Below are 26,287 nucleotides of genomic sequence, written 5' to 3' on the forward strand. Positions count from 1 at the left end.
AATTAATGACCACATCTGATTAGACAGAATGCTGTGATCTATTTCTACAGACTCGTGGACAAAGTACACGCTGCTGCTCTGCAGCCTCCTGAGGGACTAGAGAAGAATGGGAAATAAGCCCCGGGGAAGTGCTGATTAAGAAACGCTTAACATTCCCCACCGACGAAGGCAGGTGGGAGAAGTTATCTGTGCACATTTAAAATTAATGATTGTCCTCTGAGCCCACGGACTACGTGAAACTGAGGCTAGAATTCTACAGATAAATGGGTTAGATGTTGCCAATGTAAAAGGAGAGCCCAGCCTGGGCAGGGAGAGAAGAAAGAAAGAAGAATTGGCTCCTGGGAGCTTGAAACATGGCCAATGAATTCCTTCACCCCAGCAGAGACCTCCAATTCCAACGCATTCAGGCACCTGAGCAAGATCCAACTCTTCACTTTATTTCCTAGGGGGTAAAAGCGTGATGTTGCTGAAGGACTCAAAATCCTGGAAGAGGGGAGAGCACATCACAGGTGGATGATTTCATATACAGCCTTCCAACCCATAGTCTAAACTCCAAGGCCTAATAAACATGTAAAAAAAAATTAAAGAGAGTGTGACAACTACCCTACCAAAAGCTGAAAGGGAGAGTCTCCACAACTCGAGCTACAGAGCCAGGAGCTCAAGGTCGGAGCTGTGTCAGACAAGCATTGCTGTGGGTTAGGTGCAGGGAGGAGCAACCTCACACACATTGACCAGTTATTACAATCCATATAAAATTTGCACATATTTTGATTGGTTCCCCTCATACATTGCTTGTTGGCTCAGGCCCCAATCCTGTATCTCAATCCATACAGAAGGACCCTTATAGCCAGGTAAAGCCTCACTGAAGTCAGTTGGTTTGCAGAGTTCCCAGGGTCCACATGCATGCATCTGATTGCAAACCTGCAGCCGAAAATCAAGACAGGGAGTTCCTGTGTGTGTGGACAATGCCTACTACATTGTGGATGCTACCAGAATATAAAAGGATTCAGTACTTTTCCAGGAGTTGCAGTCACCCTTCACTTAGAAAGGACACCATCTTGGGTAAATAGATTATGAGAATATGCTTTAGCCCTACTTGCTAAAACAAATACGCTTCTACTATTGTACTTTAAGAATGCTTTTTAGCACTAGTGCAATGTCACTGTCGTAATCATAAGAAAAAAGCGTGAATCTAGCTCCAACAATAAAAATAACCCAACCCTAGACTTGAACCCTGTTTCCATCACTGATCTCCACCTGGGCTCTCATTCCAGACACTATCCCATATTTTAGTATAAAAGAGAGACCACGAAGGTACTTAAACAAGCACATCTCATGATCTTATGCCAACCCATACTCTTCCCCAGTCCTCCTGTGTCATCATCCCTTGCTTTATGTCATGCCTAATTTACCTGCAAGCTCCTAGGGCAGGGACTGGCCATTTTGTTTCCCAAATGCCATGCACACCAAACTATACATAAATGCTTCCAATCCAAATGCTATGGTCCAATCTTGCATTTTTCACTCGGACAAAATCCCCTTCGTAGAAAATTAAGAGAAGAACAAATTGCTGCTACTCCACAAATAATAGCAGACTTGTGGAATAAGAAACAGAGAAGCAAATAGTTTAAAAGACTTTGCGACTGCTGAATGTTTAACAGTAGACAGACACAGAATTAGCCTTTACATAGTGATTTTCTTGTTAATATTTTGTAAAGTATTTTAACTATTCCTCTCAAACACCTAAGTTATGAAGAGGGCGAATAGTGTCATTAACCCCATTTTACAGATAGGGAAACCAAAGCCCAGAGCTGAAGTGTATTGCTCAAAGCCCACAGCAAGTCAGTAGTGGAACCAGAATTAGAATTCAGGATCTCTTGACGCCTCACCCCACCCACATTCTTTGCTGCCACTCCAGTTGCTGAAGCCTCTGTGAAAACTATCCACATTTTTATTGTAAGGTATGGGAGCCAGGGCAAACCTAAACTAAGTTCTGTTTCTAGCAGCTATTTTACTGAGACCACTACAATCCAGAAATTGATATATTAACAAAGTGTTCTCTTATTTTAACACTCCTCCCCCCATTGCTTTGTTTATTAGTGGTTTCCAAATCAGGAACATATCTTGCCATTTAGTCTGTCTTCACACTAACTAGATACCCCCACACAGTTGCTGATATTAGTATATCAGCGGAAAGCGGAATTTGTTTTCCAGTGGAATGAGCTGTATACATTTATATTACACTGCACAATTTTTTAAAACAGTATTACTGAGGATAGTGAAACAACAGAATACATATTATTGTCTCCTAGCAAATTTGATTTACTAATGTAGACAATTTCTCATTGATTTTATTGTTCTCAACCATATGCCTTGCCTTCCACTGCCTGACAGAGTGCAGAATCATTTTGTTAAATTTATATTTATTGAAAGCAACTGGTTAATTTGGCTGGAGCCAACATATAAAGACTACAGTATATACTTGCATTTCAATGCAGCTAGAGGGAGAAATGTCTAAAATGGCCTGTGCATGAAAAATAATTTAAGAGGAAGATTGGAATAAACAATAGTTAAGAGGAAAAAAGTGGGGAGGGATAGCTCAGTGGTTTGAGCATTGGCCTGCTAAACCCAGTGTTGTGAGCTCAATCCTTGAGGGGGCCACTTAGGGATCTGGGGTAAAAATCTGCCTGGGGATTAGTCCTGCTTTGAGCAGGGAGTTGGACTAGATGACCTCCTGAGGTCCCATCCAACCCTGATATTCTATGATTCTCTGCCTGGGTATGCAATCTTCTCCCAACCTATGCATCACAGAACACCAGCCATACAAGAAGTATTGTTCTTAGGCCAGTGGTTCTCAAACTATTGTGCTGGTGACCCCTTTTCACACAACAAGCCTCTGAGTGCAACTCCCCTTATAAATTAAAAACACTAACACCATTATAAATGCTGGAGGCAAAGCAGGGTTTGGAGTGACCCCCCATACAATAACCTCACAACCCCCTAAGGGGTCCTGACCCCACATTTGAAAACCCCTGTCTTAGGCTCTCTGGCACAAGAGCTACTGGCTGAGTATTAGCCATCCCACAAGTGGTAGGAATTAGCTCTCTGTCCTCATCCCTGTCCCCCACCCCAGCAGCCATACATAGCTGGAATCAGATAGGCACACTCGCACACACTGTCTAAAAGCATAGTGTATGAGCAGCACCGCACCAGGCATCATGGCTGAAGCATGCCTGTTGGAGCCCCTACTTGGACAGTCCATGTTTGTACATTATCCAGTGTAGGGTAGCATTTTAAAGTCAATTGAGCCCATACATTTTGTACAAAGAGTTTTAGTTTGTGTGTCTATATAGTGAGATTTTAACCTTGACTTTAATGCAGGAGGAATGATGGGCTGTCTGTGCAACAATATTGCAATCCCATTCAGTATCTTTGGGGACCATATTTTATTAAGGTTATGAGTTGTTTATGTATCACTGTGGGCCAGGAACTGTGTACAACTCCAAGGAGTAGGGTTATCACAGCTCTGAAAGGTGCTAAGCAGAGTGGGTTAATGATTAACATATCTCACTCATGTTGCAAACACCATCAGAGAAGTACCACCGCCTAGGGAGGCTTGCAGATAGTGGGTTTTCAGAAACCAACAGACACAGAAAGAGCATTTGGTATAAAAAGGCTGGGTTTAAACTGAATCAGGGCCTTCTTGCTAATCTAGCAAATGGACCTTCTGTCCAAGGGAAGCCCCTAATCCTTCCAGAAGGGTTGGAAAGATTTTGGCCTACTATGAGTGACTCTAGTAAGCTTTTAGTACGTGTATGGGAACTGTCTGCTTTCTCTGTAATGCTTTTTTAATGAATATGCTTGCTTAGAGATGCATGGAAACTAGAACCTGTTTCTAATACATTGTTCCCAGCCCCTAGAGAGAGCAATGCATGGGCCCTGGCCATTAGGCATGTTGGCTTGCAGGAGATATACCACAGTGTAAGGCAGGGAGCTGCGCAGCCTTAAAACCCCTTGTCAAAAGAAAGTGGGACAAAGGTCCCTCCCCAAAGACAGGTAATGGCTGGAGTCCTGAGACCTGACTGGGTGCTCCTGGAATGGACTACAGGGGCAGATACAGGTCCAGTTACTGTAAAACTATCTGTATTTAAGTTGGATGTATATTTGAATAAAGTGCACGGATAGGGAAAACAGTGCTGATATACCAACGTATTGGTCAAAGTGAGCTGAAGACCATTATTAATTCCCTCCCACATGATCTATTTGAGCGGACTCCCCTTCTTTCAGGTCTCACACTGCTAGTCCCTCCCCCCGGCTTCCCCCCTTGTAGTTATTGTTTAAGCAAAACCATTGAATTAACTTTACTAACAGTGACTGGATATTATAAAGGTTTGAAATGGAAAAGCCAGATTAGGTCACATTCTCTAACTTTGCAATAGTTCAGCATCGTTCTCTAGTCTATAGTAGATTGGACAAAGTCCTGGAGAATATAATTTTAAATGACAAGCAATGGAGCTACCACCACTTCATTTGGGAAAGTAATTCCACAGTTTAATAGACCTCAGTAAATTTTTTCCTAGAATAAATTTAATCCCCTTCCTCCTATTTATAGCTCAGGGACTGAAATGAATCTTCAGGAGGGACAAAGAGAAAATCAGGGAAGCAGCCATCAAAAAGGGGGATATGATGAGTAGGAAATTGACAGTGTTTTTCCATTTTATCCATCTCAAAGTTTACTGTTTAAGTACTGTGCACTTTATTATATTACTACTTGAGAACAAATGAATGATCTGGATTTTATGCCATGTTTATTGTCTGGCTGGGTTTTTACAGATGACTGTAAGGTATACAGTGCCATAGTATGCATGGTATTTTACAGATAAGTGACGGGTTTCCTGCTGCCAAGGAGCTTACAATCTAAGGGCCCAATCCTCCAAGATACTGAATGACCTCTGCAAGGTAACAGACCACCTTTAACTCCTATTAATACTAGTGGGAGATGAGGTTGCTTAGCACCCTTCAGGAGATATTCAGATTTGGAAGATGCTTTGTACTTAAATACATAGCTAAATATACTATATTTTAAGACTGACAAGTATGTATGCCAATCAGGCACTTCCCTTCTAGTACTTATGTCACTCGTGCTGCCATAGACTTTTCCATTATTATTTTATTTGCAAATTAAAATTCTTAATATTTGAATGTTTGTTCATTATGTTTTAATGTAGTAGAAACATACTATTTAAACGGTTGCAAATAACTAGCTTCAATATTTTCCCTAAGAAAGTTATAAACAATTCAAGTATTGAGTAAATGATCACAAAGGTGTTAACTGATGGTGTACTTCCAATACTTTGTTGCATCCATAAACAGACTAGCCTCCTCATCCAACATTAAAATGTAAGGAATCAAATGTATAAAATCACATAAGTGGAAGAGAAGAAAAGTTAGTAATCTGTTGCATTTAAGATGCAGATTGTTTTAACCCACTCACATTCCTTGATACTAGGATTCATGAATATTTAGATCAACAAGCACTGCTTGCAGTAGACATACCAACTTTAAAGAGTGCAAATGACTAAAATGCTTTTCTGCGCTTCGATTATACACCACTATTTTTGATATTGTCTATTTTAAGTTCTATCTTTCTTTCGTACCAACAGATCAGGAGAGAATTAGTCCCTTCAATAAGAGGATAAGTCTTTTACATACGAAAAGAAAATTTAGAAACGGCAATGTGTTTTCCTGCCAATCAAAATGATTAATACAAATATTTCACATGAAGTAGACAGTATTTCCCTCTAATATTTTACATCAAGTTGATACAAAATACTCAAAGCAATCTATACAAAGCTTCTGATGCAAGAGCAGATGATTTTCCCATGGTTTCTCTCTTTGGAGAGATGGATTCCTTCTCTTTTAGCAACAGAAGTAGAGCTAAGCAGGCAGACACTTTACAATGTATTTGTTTTAATAAAGAAATAACCAACACAGTCATAGAAAAAATGAGTTCATTTCAAGTAAGGTGAGAATTGCTTCAACAAAGCCCTGCTCACATTGACGTGAACATTTCTGCTGCAAACAGGTCCGCAACATACTATTTGACAATGGAACTATTTTCATACATCCGTTTAAGGAAAATCTCCTCCTCTTTTCTCCTCTCTACATCAACAGGAGGAATACTTGGCATAAGTGTTCACAAAAAAATACTGTTTGCTCTCTGGCCTGGAGGAGCAAAGTCCACCTTTATGGCATGGATTTGGAGTAAGTCTCTACTTATCACTATAGAAATATATGAAAGCAGAAAAACAAAGTGGGCTTTTCCTTATACTGTAAAGGAAATTTGTTCAAGAAACAGACGTCACAAGACAGCACAGCTTTGAGAGCTCACTTCACTGTCAAACGACTTCCCACGTGATCAGCACAAGTCTGAGATTCCATTAGGGTGTTTTCGGTTTTTTGGGGGTTTTTTTGAGACACAGAAAAATTAAGAATTTAAAAAGTAACAATGTTGGACCCACTGTACTGTTTGTGATAGTGCCATCAAAGTAAATAAATCTTTTGTGAGGAAAGCTGTCATTTCCACTGTGGAAAGTCCAAGTCTTCTAGACCATTTGAAGGTCTAAATCAATAAAATGATGATTAAATTTGCCAAAGGATGGATCTTCCTATTTTGTTTTGTATGAATTATAATTTATCTAAATCAAAGAATAAAAATACTAATCTTTATTAACAGTGGCAGCTCAAGGCAATCTGCTGCCCTAGGCAACACTTCAGTGCACTGTCCTCACATCACTGAAACGTGACCAGGCCAAATCTGAGAAAGCGGTACCGCAACCTAGGGTCACTCCACCAAATTTGGGCTGGCCATCCCCTCTGTCATCATGGGATCACAACCTCACTCAAATTTGGCCTGACTGTCCCCCACCATCACAGAGAAGCAGCTGGACTAAATCTTCCTTTCTAGGCAGCTGCCCAGAAATCTGCCATACTAGGCAGCTGCCTAGCCTGCCATACATAGAGTGGCCTCTGCTTATTAAACTGGCAAAAATAATATGTTGATTTATTGCAAATATGGCTCAATTTAACCTCATTTTGCAAGTGTCCCGGTATGCAGTACAACTACATTTAAAAAAAACCTATGCTTGACATTGCAAAGTGGATTTAATGAGAAATAATACAATATATTAAAACAGAGCCGGTGAAACTGGGCAGGATTGACTGCATGACCACATGCACTGTACAACTTTAAACGATTCTACTTTGAATTCATCTTCTTGTGCTGTTGGCTAAGATTTAAAAGCTTCACATGCTTTTTTCTCCTTCATGACATCCATTACATATACAACTGAATTATGAACATGAAGTTCTATTATATAGACTAACATTCTAGCAATAAGAGGTACCCAAAGCTCAACTGGGTTACAATAGATCAAATTATTTCAGTTGTTGTAAGCCATGAGCCACGCAAGCATCACAACAGCAACACCACACACTGGCAGTACAATAAAATTCTTATATTTTTGCCACACCGATTGTTCAACTTCTACTTCATCCTTTCTTCTCTTGTTTTTTCGTCGTCCTTTTAACCTGTTCTCAAAAGCCTCTAGTTCAGCCTGCGTAGGACAGAAAACAAATAGTTGACATGTTTTCAGCATTAAAAACTTGGAAATAATAAATTGACATTTAAAATATAAATGGATGATGACAAGTTAGTGGCTTACAAAATAGATCTATATACGATGTGTGTGGAGGTGGGGTGGGGACAGGGGTTGGTAGCACACCTACTATTCAGATTGCCCCAGACTTCCCCTTTTAAGAACTTGTTGTCAGTTGCTTATAACATAGCTAAACTGTTACATGCCAGATGTCTGCCTCATTGGATTTTTTTTTTTTTTTTTGGAGAGGGAGAGGGGAATTTAAGCCAAAACTGTTCAGTCAAATCAGGGAAAGGAAAAATACATTTTGTCCAGATTAAAGAATTCTTGAGACCTCTTCTTTGAACAGCTCTGGAGCAGCCTTGACATTTTACAGGGGGTGACCGTTGTGCCTTTTGCCATCTCTGTAAAAGAACGCTCAAATTTCTCCAAATTATAAATTTGAAAAAAAGATCCTTTGGAAAAAAATAATCACAGTTCACACATACTCAGTAGATACTTTCCAGATTTTAATAGCTAAAAATCACTGCAGACTCCATCCTCGCTGAGCATACTCAAGCCTCTCGCAGCTCCTAGTGCTGACCAGACTGCGCGTGCAGCATCCCCACAAAGCAGTTCAACATGCTTAGGACCATGCAAAAAAAGGTGAAGCCAGACTTTCCCTGTAATGGCTGCCCCAGGCCATGGTGGAACTGGGCACCTGAACTGTCAGCAGAAGGCCAGTCTTTCCTCTGTTCTCAGTGACCCCATTCCTGGCACCCCGGCAGCACAGAGGAAGACCAGCTGATTTGAATGCAAAGGGGACAAAAGCCAGACAGGGGGAAGGAAAGGAGTGTACTGGAACAAGGAATCTGAAATTGGAACGGGTTGGGCAAGGAAATGAGGACTAAGAGCCAGTGAGGCAAATGGGCAACGGGGTGGGGAGATTAGAACAGGAGCTCAGAAAGAAAAAGGAGACCAGGATTCAGATCCAGTGTGTGTGGAAGGAGGGGAAAGGGAGGGAGAATGGGAGAGCCCTGCCAATGACCTGGATAGGCAAAGAGACTGGGACAAGGAGAGCACGAAGACAGGGACAAGAAGCCATAAAGGGGGTGAGGGGATTGGATGAGGAGCCTGGGGAGGGAGACTAGGTTTATGAGCCAGTGGGAGGACAGACATCAGACAAGGAGCAGGAAGGGGAAGCGAAACTGGGATTCAGACAGCAAGGCCAGAGGGGGAGACCTGCGTTGGTTAGGCGAGGAGATGCCTGAGGAATGGAGACTGGGAATGTGTAGGAAATGACAATAGGGCTGGGACAAAGAGTCAGAGGTGGGGAAGAGACAGGCTAGGTGAGAATGTGGGCAAGAAGGGGTCACACTTGGGATGACTGGAGAGAAGAGTTGGTGCCCACCAAGGACACTCCCATCTAGAGCCTGGAACAGAACATTCTTTTGCAGTCTGCAAATATCTGAGAAACCCACTGGCTGAGTGTGTCATCCCCCTCTGCAGCTGGTCCACAGAGGATGACAATCTACTATTGCTAAGAGTTACTCCCTTAGCTTAAGTGACAGATGTGCATGGTGGATCTACCAATCCTGCAAATGTCCTGCATGGAAGTCAACATGATGCCATATGTTGGAATGTTGTTTTTTTCAGATAAGTTTTTTAAAAACTTACAAAATTACACACAAAATTTATGTTTAAAGAACATTAAGATGGCAAAGTCAAGCACTCAAAAGTTAAGAAATGCCAGAATTAGGTTGCCACTGGAACTCTGAATGTGGACCCCTTGTGCATATGCATCATGAGAATATTTAGTTGCATGATCACATACTATTTTTTTTCCCCCACAGGACCCCAGCCTCATTAAGTGCACAGGATGGATCTGCTCTAGGTAAAAATCAGGGTTGTGTAGCAAAGGAGGCTGTTGTCTTTTGGGCCCCTGTCATTTTTTGCAGAGGTTGAAGGATGTGTATTGAATGAGGTGGGGTTTCAGGAACAGAAAGGAGGGTTTCACGGTTAAGAGCAATTGAATGCTGTCCTTGAAAACAGGATTCTATCCCTGTCTATGCCACAGAATCCCTATGTGAGGCTAGTCAAGCCCCTTAAACCAAAACTTTAGTTTTTCACAGGTGGCCACAAACTCCATTCCTCATTTTCTAGGTGTCCAATTTGATTCCCTGTGGTCCGATTTACAGAAATGCTGAGCACTCAGTTGCAACTTGAGCCATCAGGAGCTGTGGTTTGAACAAGTGCTATATAATGCTAAGTCCTCTGAATAACTGGGTTGTACATGTCTAAAATGGGGCACCCAAACTTAGTGGAAACTTTTGACATTACTCTCTGTGCCTTGATTTCCCAATATGTATGGGTACCGCGCCACCCCCTCACCTAGCAAGGTGTTGTAAAGTTAAATAAACCAAAGGGCTGTACACTTTGTAGCTTCTCTAGGCTGAGCTCATTGCCCTATCTCCCCCTCCCCACAAGGCCTCTGTGCACAACCCTCCCATCATCCTCTATTTCAGGGATACCCTGAAACCTCCACCTCCACATTGCAGGACCTGTGCAGCCCCCCTTTCCCTCTCCAGCATATGTGGAGGCTCTGTGCATCCTTCATGTCCTTCTCCTACACTACTGTCCTCCATTTCCCTCCCATGCCAGGGGGCAGGTGTGCCCTTATTCTTCCTATGCCCTCATCTCCTCCATTACAGGGTGTCTGCATGCTCCCCAGCTCTGCACCACTTGTCAGGGGTTTCATGCGATTCCCATCCTTCCACCATGCCAGGGGTTATGCACACTTGCCCTTTCCCACCTGCCCCTGCACCATTCTTATTTATTTTATTTCTGGGAGATAAATCATTCACACTGTCAAGTGTATTGGGAGGATGGGCAGAGCTGAGATGGGGTACTATTACGCTGGAAAATGTTAATGAGTTCTATAGCAAGGGTTCACAAACTTTTTGCTGCCATGACCCCATTTTAATGAATATTTCCTGCCAGGACCCCAGACAGCATGAAGGACACTATTCTGAAGAGCAAAATGGCATCCTCAGTCCATTGTGGCCTCGCATGCACTGTACACTGAGGTAACGCCGATCCCTATTGCCTGGAGGGCACCTTTTTCCTCCACACAATGTGACCTTGTACATATGGTGCATGTGAGGTCATGCTTCATCCACTGTGATCTCACATTAACCATACAGGCAAGGTCATGTTGTGCAGAGCAAAATGACATCCTCCATACGTTAGGGTTTGCTGAGACCTCATCTGCTAATGGTCTGACCCTATCTGGGGTTGCACTCCAGTTTGGGAACTGCTGCTCTGCAGACAACTGCAGACTTGGATGAAGCTGCTGGGTCTGCTAACCAGATGCCAAAAGGTGCCATTTGTCCCCTATTTTCCCCTTCCAGTTTTTCCTCACACATACACAAAAATCCAGTAGGATCCTGCCCTTGACACCTAAAATATTCCCATAAATTTTGCGATTTAGCAGATGTTATGTTCAGAAGTTATGTTACTGGGGCATTTCTCTATCTGAGTTGAGTGTGAAGACTTGTCTACAGATGAAAATTAATTCAGGAAAAGGTAGTGTGTGAATTTAAAGCAGATTTGCTATTCCTGATTAATTCTTGGGGTGGGGGGATGCTCTAATTCCAGACGCAGAGTGACTTGTTTATATATTAGCATTGGAAAAGGTACAGAGAAGAGAGAAAAAAAAAAGATAAAGGGTAAGAACCAGCTTCCACATAAGGAGAGATTAAAAAGACTGGAACTTGGAAAAGAGATGACTAAGTCTATATAAATCATGACTGGTGTTGAGTTAGTGAATTAGAAAGTGTTATTTACTCCTTCATACAAAGCAAGTACCAGGGGTCACCCAATGAAATTAACAGGCAACAGGTTTAAAAACAAACAAAAGGAAGTACTTCACACAACACACAATCAATGTGAGGAACTCATTTCCAGGGGATATGGTAAAGGCTAAAATTACAACGGTATTCAAAACCAGAACTAGGTAAGTTCATAGACGATAGGTCATCAACAGGCAGAATGGGCAGGGATGGTGTCTCTAGTCTGTGTTGCCAGAAGCTGGGAGTGGATGATAGAGGACTGATCACTCAATGACTGCCTGTTCTGTTCATTCCCTCTGAAGCATCTGGCATTGGCCACTGTCGGAAGACAGGATAGTGGGCTAAATGGACCATTGGTCTGACCCAGTATGGCCATTCTTATGTTTCAAATTAGCTTAATCAGAATGATGGTGTCCAGGCATGGAGTTAATCAGGAATAGCTATTCTGGAATAACTCCCTGTATAACCAAGCCCTTAGACCTCACTTTGCTTAGCCAATTAATATTTATAAAGCACTGTGATTTGATAGTGATAGGCACCACAGAAAAACCCATAAGGAAATTAATAATTTTATTGTCAGAACTGGGTTTGACTAACACACAGTAAATAAAGCCTACAGCCAAATGAGCAATGAGATTAAAGCAAAATATTGAATAGCAGCTGATTAAGTGAGTTCTATTCATCCTGCGTACTAAATGAGACATAGGTCCTGTAGAAAAAAATAGAATGTGATCATGTAATTAAAAATGGAACCATAATGCATGCACACACACACACAGAGGACAAAGAAAGGTTGCATGAGCAACTATACAACCTAACTTTTTAGGGCTTGACTTTTCAACCTTTCTAAAATGTTTTTTAAATCTTTTTTGCATACATAAAATTTAATTACTTCTGATCAGCAGGGTTTGAACCCTGAACCTCCAACCCTGCAGCAAAAGACCACTACTTGCGCTACAGAACTAAATAAATTAACTAACAGCTGCAGAAGTCTGTTAACGCAGAATGAGGAGTGGACAGCTGGAACTACAGGGTTGGGCAGCCCAGCCTGGCTTTGCCTCAACGTTCAGGAAGAGAGCACTGAGAAACTCTGGCTCCATGTGGTGCCTCTGTGTTTGGAGCAGGAAGGAAGATGGGTTGCTGGATTCAGGTGCTGGGTCTAAGGGTGGTCCTATGGTGAGGGCATGGAACCTGACCAGGCTCTCCCCCACTCCACTGGGAAGATGGGACATCCTCTCCTATGTGATGTCCTCAAAGGGGCTTGGGCACTGAGGCCACGTGTTGTACACAGACCAGCTCTCTCCCGCCCTGTCTCACTGCTGCTACAGTACAACCTGTACTGCCACTATTTTGGCATTAGCCCAACCTTAGAATTTTTTTGTTCAGTTATCTTGGAAGGCTACCAAAATTTTCCTGGGGTATGGGAACAAGAGATGAGAAATTGCAATTTTAAATAATTTCTAGCTCCAAAAGCATGAGCAAGGTTTTGTGGAAGAAAGAAAAGGCACTTCTACAGCCTGAGTGCTATCAGGCCTGCTGCAAAATAATGGAGGCGTGAAAGGTTCTCAAAGAATAAGTTGCAAGAATATTTTATAAGAGTAAAGTGTTAAAAGGGCTTGCTACATCAAACATAGGCATTTATTTTAATAAAATATACTTTTACCTTGTCAGAAGAGAAAGCACAAACAGGCAATGTTTTATTGTACTACAAGGTCCCTAAGAAAATTGCAGCCTCTATTTAAATGCTTACAGGTCTGTTTCTGCAACCAAAACTACGTTTTCCCAAAGTTTATTTTTCATATTTTATAAAGGTTTGGAAAAATGTAAACGAGCAATTACATGCAAAAATACTAATTTAATACAATATTTAAGATATTTTAACTCATGGAACACAAATCACAAGTTAATCATTTATACATGATTTTGCACATACTTAGATTTCTGGTGATGTGAGAGAACACTTTGACTCTTACTATTATAAGTCACTCATAACATAGGCCTGAGTTCTTTGGGCCAGAATTCTTAGCTGGTGTGAAAAATCTTGGCCCTTAGCATCTCCAGACAATGTACTACAAACCTTTAGCTATGCATAAATTAACAGATTTACCAAGAGAACTAAGGCTATGCCTACTCTACAGATTATGTTGGTATAATTTATGTCACCCAGGGGTGTGACTAAATCACACCCCCCACCCCACCCCTGGAGCGATGTAAGTTACACTGATATAAGTGCCAGTGTGGACAGCACTATGTTGGTGGGAGAGCTTTTTCCACCAGCATAGCTTCTGCCACTCACAAGGGCTGGAGCAGTTAGCCGATGGGAGAGCCCCCCCCGTCGGCTTAGAGCGGCTACATTGGAGAGCTTAGAGTGGGGCAGCTGTAAACTCTCTAGTGTAGCCATGCCTAAGACTTGGGGAGAGGTGCTGGGGTCAGAGGAGGAAGGGTTGGTACCTGTTGCCTTCGTTTTTCTTCTTCAATAGCAGCTTTGGCTTCTGCCTCTTTTATCTGTTCAAAACACATACAAAATAATGGGTAATTGACATTGTAAGATACTGACAATAGTATAAATTCTGTTTTCTTATTTCTCACAGGATCCTTTTGGCTTTTTACAGAACAAGACATTAGAAAAATACCAAAAAAGTGTAAACTTCCTTCTAGGAGAGCTTCTAATCTACTACTCAGATTGTAAGACACTCAGGGCAGAAATTGCATTGTCATATATATTTGGGAAGTATCTAGCACATGGTGGGTGCCTTGGATTATAAATATTAGCAGCATGTTGTGACAATTTGGGAATCTGTCTATACAATTTATTAATTGTGTTTGATACTGGGGGCTTTGTACGTATCTGTGTCAGACTGCAAATTCCATTTTCAATGTGCAGCCTTTTGCCTTCTCTGTTACTGGTTTGCCTTCATGCTGGACTGAAAATTAGAAAGGCTGGTGACAAAAGAACAATAGAGTTGTGAAAATATGATGATCAGCTTCCCAAATTACAAAGAGATCAAGGGAGAGATTGTCATGACTACAAAGTCAATTGGCATGGCTCTCTGGTCACTGGGGGATGATGGCAGCGAGGTCACCTCATGTGGGGGGGCTAAAAGTTATAAAAATGGGGGGGGAGATAAGTTTTATGGGGCCTCTGGCCATTTGGTCTCAAGCTAAAGAGGAAAGAGAAGCATTCCAGCATGTAGGTACCTGCAGGAGGTACAGGGCCCTGCCCAGTTCCCCCCACTCCCATGGGAAGGGTAAGCTAATAAGAGGTATTGTGGTTAGGATGTTTGTCATCTTCTAAATGATCAAATGAAAGAGAAATGTTCATCATGGATGGCAATTTAATAAGCATCCCAATAACCTTTGTAGATTTTCATATAGCCTTTTAAACTGTTGAGGAATGACGCTTAAAAAGCTATAAAAATGGCTTACAGAATTAAGAACTGCAATAAACAAAATGCAAAGTAAAATTATTTTAAAAAAAGAAAGACTAGATTGGAAAAAAATTTCAACCACATGTACCCAAAAAATGCGGCATAAGTGTACAAACACCAAGCATCTGATATTTTATTGCCACCTACTGGTAAGGCATCAGCTCTGAAAGATGAGTCAGCCATCCATAATACAACACAGCTAACAGTCTGAAAAAGAGCAGCAGGAAGACTGTTTCACAATAGACTACTGTGGTTGATTTTGAACCAGAGGGAGAGGATTAATCAAAATGATCAGTGTATGTTTCACAGAGAAAATGAGGTAGAGTTGGTAGAAAAACAATTATAAAAACAAGAATGTGCATTAAAAGAAATCTCAAACTGACTCAGCAGTGCACATTCATTAGGCACTATTATACTGGCTTGTACAGTTAAAACGTCAATGATTTCTGGAACCTGATGGTCACCTTGTAACAGTGCAAGATGATTTCTTTTGTAAATGTCTGCAGTCTTAATCAAAATGCTGGTCAGTCTTGATATGCTGCTCAGAACTGTAATTATGTGGAGAGTACATAATAGGAGTTAATTCTAGTTTGTCATTATCAAGCCTTCACATGTTCCAGAATGTTGCCTAATAATAAGCACTTGTATAACACTTTTCAACTTCAAAGCACAGAACACCTCTCAATTCTGAGGCAGGTACTCAGTTACCCCATGCCCAACATGTCTGTGGCACCATATGTGGTGAAACCTGGGAGTGCTTGGCTACTAGTCTTATGTCCTGTGCACTAGACAATTCTTCCTTGCGGATTACAACAAAATTGCAAAAAACAGCAGAGGGTATACAGCCAATTTATGCTGTCACTCACTAGTGATTAATTTTGAGTCTGAAAATCTCAGTTCTTGAACAGAGAAAGTCTAGTCCAAAACTGTTGAAATGATTCGTAAGATAAATGAAGTATTTTTCAGCTAGGTCACGAACATAAGTGACCAGATAGCTTGCTACCATCTGATAGATGTTCACCTGCTAGTGAGTTAGTGGTTTCAGTCCAGTCTCTAGTAAACATGTGCCGACATCACTAAAATTACAATCACAATTGTGGTCTTAGCAAAGGCACCAAGGACTGTAGCAACAAAATTCTCCTATTCCTAGTGACTGATTTTCTAGAGCAAGATGGAGGCATATTGATAGCATGAGAATGCTGGTATTACAACTACATGTGAGGACAAAGGATGTCAGTCTCCTTAAGCTGCAGTCACATTGGCAATTTATATAGACACATTTTAATTGAAAAGCACTTTTAGCTAACAAGACTTGTTCAATATCCTTCATTATACAGAGGATGGGCCAAATTCATCTGTCATTTACACTCATATAAATTGAAGTCAATGGAATTATTCTGAGAGTTATTCCAGATTAAGGTCAGAATAAATGAGATCCCAGTTTAGCCCAATGTATTTTCTATCAGCTATTGAGAAAGTTCTCTAATTTCCCAAACAGAGCTATTCTAATTAACTGCAACAGGGTATACAGAAATCCACCATATGGCTACCTTGCACTGCTTTGGCCATTCACAGTTTGAGTTAAATTCATTCTCTGACATGACTGGAAAACAGTACTAACATGTCTTGAGCAAGCAATGTTCTGGGGTGCCCCAGAAGCAGAACTGAATAACTATATAGTCTGAGGATTTCAAGAGCATGTCTAGTTCCCATTTCACAAAAATACAAAACCTTCCCCTAACAATAGTAAAAAATGGGTCCTCCACGAGGTCAGCTGTGTACAGACTGAAGCATTTTTCACTCCCCTCACAGGCTTTGCCATAGTAGGGCACCATTTAGCCCGTGAGCCAGGCTGAGACACATGAGAAAAAATTATCGGAGTATTATTCTAACATAAGTATAAGTTAGTGAAGTTTTGGGTTATGTTAAGTATTAGCACTCTGTCTACAAATATAAAGAACTGTTTTTCCACATTTAACCAGAACCAACAGTCTGAAGCAGCAGCTGTTAAACATGTACATTTGATTTGATTACATATTTCTTGCTGGTATTGTCTTGGAAAATAAATCTGTATTCATTTCTTGTTTCTGAAGCAGTGAGACTATATTATAACCACAAGAGAGACATTACCTCAGATGCTTTCTGTTTCATTTCCTTACACAACGTGTCACATTCTAATGAAACCTGGCCTTCTTGTACCTTGCTGCATTGTAATTCCTGTAGGTATGAAAAAAAACCTTCAAATTTAAAAATCACTTCTCTACATAAAGTATACAGTTTATTAATTTTCAACATAAAAGACTACAGATTTCTATTTGATAAAACATGCCCTAAATAATGTGTTTTTTATTAAATGGGAAAAAAAGCTAATTATAGACAGAACATTTTCAAGTCTATAATTTTATTTTTTTAATTCAGTGAAGATCAAAGTATCAATACAATACCATGCAACATGGGTTTTTTAAGTAGTTGTGTTTATATTTCACCATTTTCATTGTGCCCTAAACCCTCACAGCCTCAGAGGTGGGTGGGGGCCTTTGTCTGGGCCAGCAAGGAAAAGAAAATCCTTGGCCATTTTAAAGAATCACATCCTTAAGTGTAATGCAACTAGCACCTTGAACATTCAGGTATAGACTGGGGTGTGAAAGAATTTACTCCACTCCATTTGAGAGCAGAGCGAGCCCCCTCACAATCTGACACTACAATCTTGGGTGTCATGGCTACACCCTGGGCTGGCAGAGACTTACTGGGTTGTTTATTGAGCAGCACACTTTGCATCAGGGTATCAGACTACCAGAAATTGTAGCAGGTTCTAGCTAGGCTATTGGAGGGGTGAAATCTACCAGGGCTAATAAAGTGACAGAAGGGCAGATTCAGATGGGGCCTTTGATGTTTAGGGGTCTGTAATGGGTTAAGAGAGAGATCTGACAACCTGAATCTCAGAGTGTCAAAGAAACCAATTAAGGGCAGACAAGGTAAGGCATTAAACTAGGAGTTTTGGGAGGCTGGGATTTGGCCAACCAAAGCAGTATAAACTTGTGCATGGAGCTGCTGGTGCCAGGATGTTCTTCCCTCGCTGGAAAAGAAATTACCTCAGAAAAGAAAGTTTCAGTTCATGGTGATGTCAAAGAAGCTGTATTTTTGAGGTTCTCCTACTGAACTGGGATCTCATTTATTCAGGAATAGGAGCCAAATGGGGTGGGTATCAGTGGTGGCATCCAGATGCAGAAAGGGGTATGGAGACCCATCAGGGAGGATATTCAGTGCACTGTATGTAATAAACTCTTCCTATTTATTTTTTCCTTCACAGGAGTTGGTGATGGGATGTTTGGGCACAACACTGTGTATATGACCCATAGGTAGGTGGCTGGCTCCTGCTGGAAGTTCACTGCTGGGCCTCAGTGGTGAGGCAGCTCTGGGTTGGTCTGGATGGAGGGCATGCCATTGTCAGCAGATGCCCTTTAATGTCTGTTGGCTAGGGAAGGGCCTCATGAATGGATCAGTCTATTAATGATGCCACTCTGTTTGCATTCAGCTTTACACAGAAACTTAGCTGTATCAATGGATTTTTTATGTAATTACACACTTCCCTGATCTCTGGTCAGAAAAATGTATTTTGTTTCTTTCACCTGAAATAGTTTTGAGTGAGACTTATCATATACTAGTCTCCCAGTGGAGTTATAAAAATCTAAGTGTATTTGAAACAATTTAATGCAATATTACAATATTTGTAGGTTACAGAACAATTTTACATCTTCAAACGAATCCTCTGATACTACGGCAAGATCCTCAGCTGACATAAGTGTTTTAACTCCATTAAAGTACGTATACCAACTATTTACTCCGTGATGATCCGGCTGTATGGATGCAGAGACAAAAACAAAAAGGAAATTTACAGTACAGTTCTCTCAAAATTACAGCACGGAATTTACCTTTTTCATTCTCTTGCATGGACATCTGAGTTTAATCTTCTGGTTGCAATTTTGAGACAATCACCCGAATGGCAATCTCTTTACATCGATGACCACAGGACAACTGAGAAAGAAAGAGACAGATTCCTCTGCAACTGGACTATAAATGTTTCATTTCAAATACACCATTTAAACAGAAGTAAAGCCAGGAAAGCCCAACTAATGTATGAGTTTCCCACTCATGTAGTAACTAACTACATGAAGCTGGGAATGGGTGACAGGGGATGGATCACTTGATGATCACCCGCTCTGTTCATTCCCTCTGGGGCACCCGGCATTGGCCCCTGTCAGAAGACAGAATACTGGGCTAGATGGACATTTGCTCTGACCCAGTATGGCCTTTATGTTCTTAATTGTTCATTAATATTTGCTTTTTTGTTCACCAGCATTTTTTAGTTCCTATTACTAGGAATGAAGCAACATGCAAAGTATGATTTTTTTTTAAATGAATTCATTTTCACAGTCTGATTGAAAAGAAAAAATCCAGTTATTTTAAATACAAATTTTCAGTAAGTACAATATCCCCTTTAAAATGATACACACAACCACAATATACAACTCCAGCGATGTGTATTTTGAGGGAATAAGGTTTGGAAGAAGGGGAAAAGGAGGGAAAGAAAAAAAAGAAGCTGTTGCTCTGCATTCTATACCTTCAAGTTATACTTCAAATGGGTGAGAACAAAAACAGAAGGAAATGGAAGTTTCTACTATGACATATTTTGTACATGTTTGGAACCATAAACTGTACTATAAGGAAGCCTCATACATACATTATGGGTTTTTTTTTAGCTTCCTTTCAAATTCAGAAAATCTTAAGTGTGTGACTTTGAAGGACTATCCCATTTCTTGTCTTTGGGATATGGAGATTACAAACTTTTTTCCTATTATAAGTAAAAATTGTTTAAATAAGACTACAAAAACATAATTCAACTTTATTATTATCCTACACGACAGACATTTATTACTGTTACCTATGCCAGTTCTTGTAGGTGCTCATTGAAGATTTCATTAATTTCTTACAACAGCATGGTGATTGTAATGAATTTAGGGATGCACCAAACACTATGTTAGATCTAAAACACTAGAGGACAGAGACATTTTTCATTTAAGGTAAAGAACTTAGCTTCACATATCCCTTTACACACACACACACACACACACACACACACACACACACACACACTTTTCAGTCTCAACTGCTGAACATGTTTTCAATAACCTAAGCTGCTACTTACAAGGTAGCACATTTGATTAAGTGATTTATAAAGGAAGTTTAATTCCCAGAACTGTTCAAAATTGTATCTGGAGATGCTTGTAGTTTAAAGTAAACTTTCAGCTGTAGTCAAGCGATTTAAATACATTCTGGAAAATGTCTTAAGAGCCACAATTATTTTAAATATTTAGGATGTGTGTATTTTCACATTTACTGGTAACTGGAAGTTTATAACATTACATGAATAAATCCACAAGAACAGAACTTGCATACTATTATAAAATAACTCAAATGAAGTATATTATAAGTTAGTAAACTCAGATTCATGGACTTAAAAGTAGTATTGATTAACTGATTTAACCAAAGAGTCCATAGATACAGAGTACATACTTCAATCACAGAATCTGCATGATCTTTAGATAGAAAGTTTGTGCACATACCTGGCTCCTACTATGTCTCAGACAAAATTTCTTTGTGCAAGTATGTAGCTCTAGCAATGTTGGTCACTATGCTATTCATGTACTTATCTTTTTTAATGGAGTACAGTTGACATTATGCAACAGTATTTGACGGTGGTTACCTGCTGGTGACCATAAAATTAGTCTTTTACAGGTTCTGACAAAGTTTCCTTGCACTGATCAGCAATGCAAGAGTCTCAAGGAAGAGCAGAAGGAACTGTGTTTGCCTCCAAGACAGAAAAATAAAATGTCAAAATATATCTAACAACAAACACTGCATGGCACAGCAATATTTTTAGCCCTATACTGCAGCTCTTACTCATGTTAATAGTTCTGAAGTGAGTGATATTACACACAAGTGCTACAGGACCAAGCTCCAAGGCTTATAATGTTTTTTCTTAAAAGTCTCCCACTGTTGCACTACCACCAGTGTAACCTCATGGTGGGACTGCTAGCATAGACCATAGACCACCTGCTAGCATTTTAATCAACATGAGCCAGGTTAGACAACACAGTGGTAAAAAATCTTGTGCCTTCAATTTAAATTAGATCCCACTGTTGCTGCCACCAAATTAGGTCACCACTGGTGCAACTGTGGGAGAAATATTTTTTTTTAAAAAAGCTTAGCTTATACACTCAGATCAAACAAGAATGCAATGTCTGAATTCCATTAGCTCCCTTTTACCCTATGCAAATCACACTCCCAGTAGTCCATAGCAACTAGACCAATGCTGCACCTATCTGACTAGACAGTTGATAGATGCCAAACATTTTAAAGGAAATCCTAAATTTAACAAACAAAACCAAAACCCAAAACCAAATAAACCAAAAAGCTACAAGTATGAAAAAAACAAAATTCCAGAACTTCTTTCATCTGGGTACCCAGTTCAATCTGTTTTCAGCTTCATAAGGAGCGGAAGAAGGGCTACTGCAGTTTGCTGCCTTAGTAGAGTGTGAGGCCACACCACCAGCGTGCTCGCCCATGGATTAGCAAACAAATCCAGATACTTAGAATTGAGGCGATCATTTTGCCTGGCTGATTCAAAAATTGTTCCTCAAGTGCATGATTTAACTATACTATGTATAGGTCAAGGTGAAGAATGGGAGGATCAGCTGGTTGTTTGCCACAGGGTCAGAGCACTTGAACTGTTAGAGCTGGATGAAGGGATTTTTTAAAAACAAACAAAAAGGGATAGAATTTATCTAATTTATGTTATACTAAAAGATAAAGATAAAGAAACTAGAGATAGAAAAAAAACTAGTCCATCATGTGCATAACCCTGTCAGGGTCCCTCTGTGTATGCAAATCAATAGTAATCTGACAAACAGTTAGCATTTTTGGGTGTTCACTGGTTTCCATAGTTCTAGTGAACAGATGTCTGCGTCTCTTAAAAAACAAAACCACCACTCACCACTCCTGAATGGCCTCTTTTTGGCAGCCTCAGAGGCAAAGTACAAACAGAAACAAAGATATTCTTCCTTTCAACCCTCGTTGTAGGCCCTCAAGTTTAATGTTAAAGATCCATGAAGCAGGGCTATGTGGGAAAGCTTACATTCCTCCTGTCATGCCTTGTTGTGTGTGGCCTTTATCCCCAGGACATTCTTTCACAAGTAATGCATTCACTTTTTAAAAAATGTATAGCAAGCCTCCTAAACTGTCAATATTTTATGTTAAGAGTCCAGTAATTAGATTATAGAAGGACAAATTTTACAGCTGTACACCAGCAGGTAAAAGTTAGAACTACTACAGGTTTTCAAGTACGACTTACCTTTACAGTGCTGGAACATTAAAATAAAACTATGCCAAATCACAGGTCACGTATTACTGTAAAACTGAAAACCAATCTCCTTTGTAACAGTAAACACTGATTACAGAGAGCACAAGTACAATGAGTGATATGTTTAATCAAAGAGTGACATGAACATACGAACTTGGAAAAATTTCTAAATTGCCAACACTTCCCCTTTAAAATTGTCCTAAACATTTACAAATGTGTTCTGCATAAGAATTTGAGTAGTCATTACTGATATATAATTTCCTTCCTCAGGATATTTGGTTTTACTGCCAAATAAAAAAAGCACTTTAAAAATGTTTTAACTTTACTAGCATCTCTGGCAAATCAAAGCCTTTGCTATTCCCTAAAGCAGAAAGGACATCTGAAATAAGAGTACCACTTGTATCAGACTATGGAAGTCTGAGTGGTTTGTACAACCGTAGCCAAAACACAACTATGAAACTTGGCAAAAAACTTTTACAGTTACTGCTATATCTTGTAAGCCACCAGTCTACGTAATTAAGGGTCTTTCACAATTCCCAACAGTAATATCAGACTTAACATTCAAATATTGCATAATACTGTCTACTACAAATTGCATCAATTCTCAAGAAAAAAACAGTAGCGCCTAAAGACTGACTTTAGAAATAAAACTGTTGTTACATTTTAGAGAAGTAAATTTTTATTACTCTGGGCTTTGGTGGAGGTTTTGTTACAGAGCAACGTGCAACAAGCAGCAACAAGGTCACTAGGCTTTTCCATACTAACATGGGGTGAGTCACTGGCACTTATATGAGGATTTGCTCTCACAATAAGAAGGAAAAATACATTTGGATAAAAGAAAACAAAATCAGTTTAACATGGCATTGATTAACTTTTTGAGTTTGTCAGAACAGTATGCGAACTCATGGTACAATGGTATTAATTACATATTACGGATGCATTGTTTGCAGCACCATTGTTAAAGTTGAATTGAGTTTCAAACTCTCTTTCAAAGAATCTTTCCATTTACCACTGGCATTTTTGTAAAATAAAAAAAAATTGAGATATACCTATCTCAGAGCAGGAACGGACCTTGAAAGGTCATTGAGTCCAGCCCCCGGCCTTCACTAGCAGACCAAGTATGATTTTGCCCCAGATTCCTAAGTGGCCCCCTCAAGGACTGAACTCACACTCTGGGTTTAGCCAGACCAATGCTCAAACCACTGAGCTATCCCTCCCCTCCTAAAGTCAAAACCATTCAGCTCCCACTATCCATAACATTCTGACCTGTGGCCTGTCTATTAAAATTTCTGGTCTCAAAGATTTCTCTGCCATATTCAGGTAGGTGGATTTGCTTTATATCGCGTCAGACTTTGATTTTCAAATTTACCAAAAATTCCACTAATGCTTTTGTGCTTTTCCAGGTCCTACTTCCATATATTAGAATATTTCAAGTTAGTTCTTAAAACACCCAAACTATTTGACAGACCTACTTTCAAAGCCTCCCACAAGGTGCAGTGCTTATCAATAGCTCCTAACTGTGAACAAGTGACTTAACCCTTGCCACAAAAGGGCCACAATAAGCTTGATCTTTCAGTCTGCAAAAGGTAAATATGTTCTGAGCCTGTTGCTTCATATTTTGCACCTGTTTTACATATTCATATTTCTTTTAAGGTAGCAAGAGCTGCAGAAAGGTTCTCTGGAAAATGGTAAGATATGACAATGAAGGAATAAAAACAGACTAAGTTTTATTCAACTCCCATTTAAGTAAATGGCAGGCTTTTAATTAAACTTTGCAGATTTGTGGCCTTCTCCAGTTCCAGTGAAGTAGATGGGACTAATCGAAGAAAGTTCTTAAAACAAAAAGAGCAATTTTAAACTGGATCCTAAAATACATGGGGCACCCACTAGAACTTTTAAGGTTGCAAGTTATGTAGTCTTGCTTCTTTTTGTGTGTGCAGCTTAGTCATTAAAGTCAGAGAAGTGAATTACAATAGTCAAGATGAGATATGGAGTAGGTTTCAGAAGAGATGGAGCTGAGGCACTGGATTATTTAGTAAATGTTGCAGACAGGTACATTAGCAGACAGGAGAAGGAAATTTCAGAAAAAAGGACTCCAAGATTACAGAAGAGGCAAATAAACTGAGTTAAGGGGATAGATGGAGGGGATAAAGTTGTGTTTGCAAATGCTCCTCTTGCTCCCAAAAAGCACTTTCAGATACCTAGCTGAAGGAAATTGTGATAAATCTACTTACAGTATTTACTTGCTTAAGATAGAGAGGCTGAACAGGAAAGAACCATTAAAAGGCACAAACTTGGGCTGAAAGCAGCAGAGGGAAGGAAGGAAAAGGAAAAAGAATTCTGAGCCTGGAAGGCTGGTTATGTGTTTCTTGTGAACCTGGAAATGTTGGGTGGGAGGATTCAGAGCTGTGGAGAGGTTCAGCAGGAAGAGTGGGATTCTCAGTTGGGGGTTATATATAGGTGTATCATGTTTCTGAATAGGCTTGTTGACGGGAGCTGAGGGAATTTGGAGTTTGAGCTAGGAGGGTTGTGTGAAAGGAAATGGAGTTAACTGATGAATGAAGATTTGAGTGAACTGGGGGGGGGTGTATGAAGGAGACAAAGGGAGTTTGTGGGGCAGAGGTAGATTGGAGAGGGACAGCCTGAGGCGAGGAGAAAACAGTGAAGGGTTGGCAGAGGGATAAATATTGTCCTTCTGCTCCCCTCCACATACTACCCTTTAATGTAAAAATGTGTTCGTTTTTCACTCTCAAGTGGGGAAAAGACTACCCCTTCTTATCCAACCTCTCCTCCTATCTCCCAAGAGAATGGCTTCTCTGTAATCTCCCTGACTGCAGTATCCCTGTTTCTCATCTTGAAAATCCTACCTGCAGTTGGGAAGGGAAGGGAAGAAATTGCTACTTGTAGCCCCTCCAGTTAATTTGGCACTAGTCAAAGAATAAAGATATGATAACCCGCAGAGAGGTGGTGGACAGAAAACAGAAAAGAATAAATTGCTTCCTGGGAATGCCAAAGAAGAAACAAAAGGAAGCATTAATTTACCAATACAGCTTACCTCTTTTGGACACTGATTTTTGCAGGAACTGAGAAGATCCTTTTCTTTTAAGTCAGCACAAGTTATTCTTCTATTAAAAAAAAGAGAAAATGCTTAACAAAAGGCCAAATTAAAACTAATCCAAATCAAACACAGTTATGAACACATTTAATTATATATTTTTGCCCAGCAACGAGAAATAGTTTCAGCTGCCTGCATACTGTACACAAGAGAAACTGTCCCAAATAAAAATTCTTTAAGATCAACTTACTTTCTGGACAACACAGACCACCACCACCATTGTGCTGGCAATTTAATAATGCAAACAGCTTCTTCACTGTCAAAGCTTAAAGCAATTGTTTACACAGATGATTGGGAACATTTAAATTTAAAGTGGGAAGTATTAATAAAAACAGGACATTGTTCAAAGAAATCCTATTGGATACCCAAAACACCCCAATATCGGCAGAGATGAAAAAAAGCCATCTTGGTTAAAAGGATACGTGGAAACACCACCACACACATGGAGTTAAAGAAATCAATGGAACATCAATGGCTAAAAGTTAAAGGCATTTTTAAAACATAGTAAGTATCAGAAAAACTCTGATCAGGTCTAGGTCTACGACTAGATATAGATGGTAGAACAGTTTATAGATGTTTCTGCTCTATACTTCACATGAAGCAGGAGAATGTATCCATCCAATAGGATGTTGTGGGTAGAAGAGAACATTTACCATCTGTAACAAAGAATAATGTGAGCTAGCATTTGTTAAAATAAAACATTTTCAAAATCAACAGGCCCAGATAACTTACACCCAAGAGTTTTAAATGAACTAATGAAGAAGCTCTCTGAACTGCTAGTTAATATTTCAACAAATCTTGGCAAACTGGGGCAATTACAAAGGAATGAAGGACTG

At 40.0% G+C, this 26,287-nt stretch overlaps 1 protein-coding gene across 1 annotated transcript in view; it reads right to left on the reverse strand.

Moving 5' to 3' along the window:
* Nucleotides 1–4,791: 4,791 nt before the first annotated feature.
* NFXL1 (nuclear transcription factor, X-box binding like 1) overlaps nucleotides 4,792–26,287 on the reverse strand; it is a 97,790-nt gene continuing 76,294 nt past the window's right edge. The window contains 7 exon segments of the mRNA XM_030563071.1: nucleotides 4,792–7,616; nucleotides 13,940–13,993; nucleotides 17,047–17,133; nucleotides 18,849–18,904; nucleotides 18,907–18,924; nucleotides 18,927–18,951; nucleotides 25,392–25,461. Of these exon segments, the coding sequence (XP_030418931.1) occupies nucleotides 7,443–7,616; nucleotides 13,940–13,993; nucleotides 17,047–17,133; nucleotides 18,849–18,904; nucleotides 18,907–18,924; nucleotides 18,927–18,951; nucleotides 25,392–25,461 (484 nt within the window). The 3' untranslated portion in view covers nucleotides 4,792–7,442.

The sequence above is a fragment of the Gopherus evgoodei genome, chromosome 5 (assembly GCF_007399415.2).
Source record: "Gopherus evgoodei ecotype Sinaloan lineage chromosome 5, rGopEvg1_v1.p, whole genome shotgun sequence".
Taxonomy (NCBI): domain Eukaryota; kingdom Metazoa; phylum Chordata; order Testudines; family Testudinidae; genus Gopherus; species Gopherus evgoodei.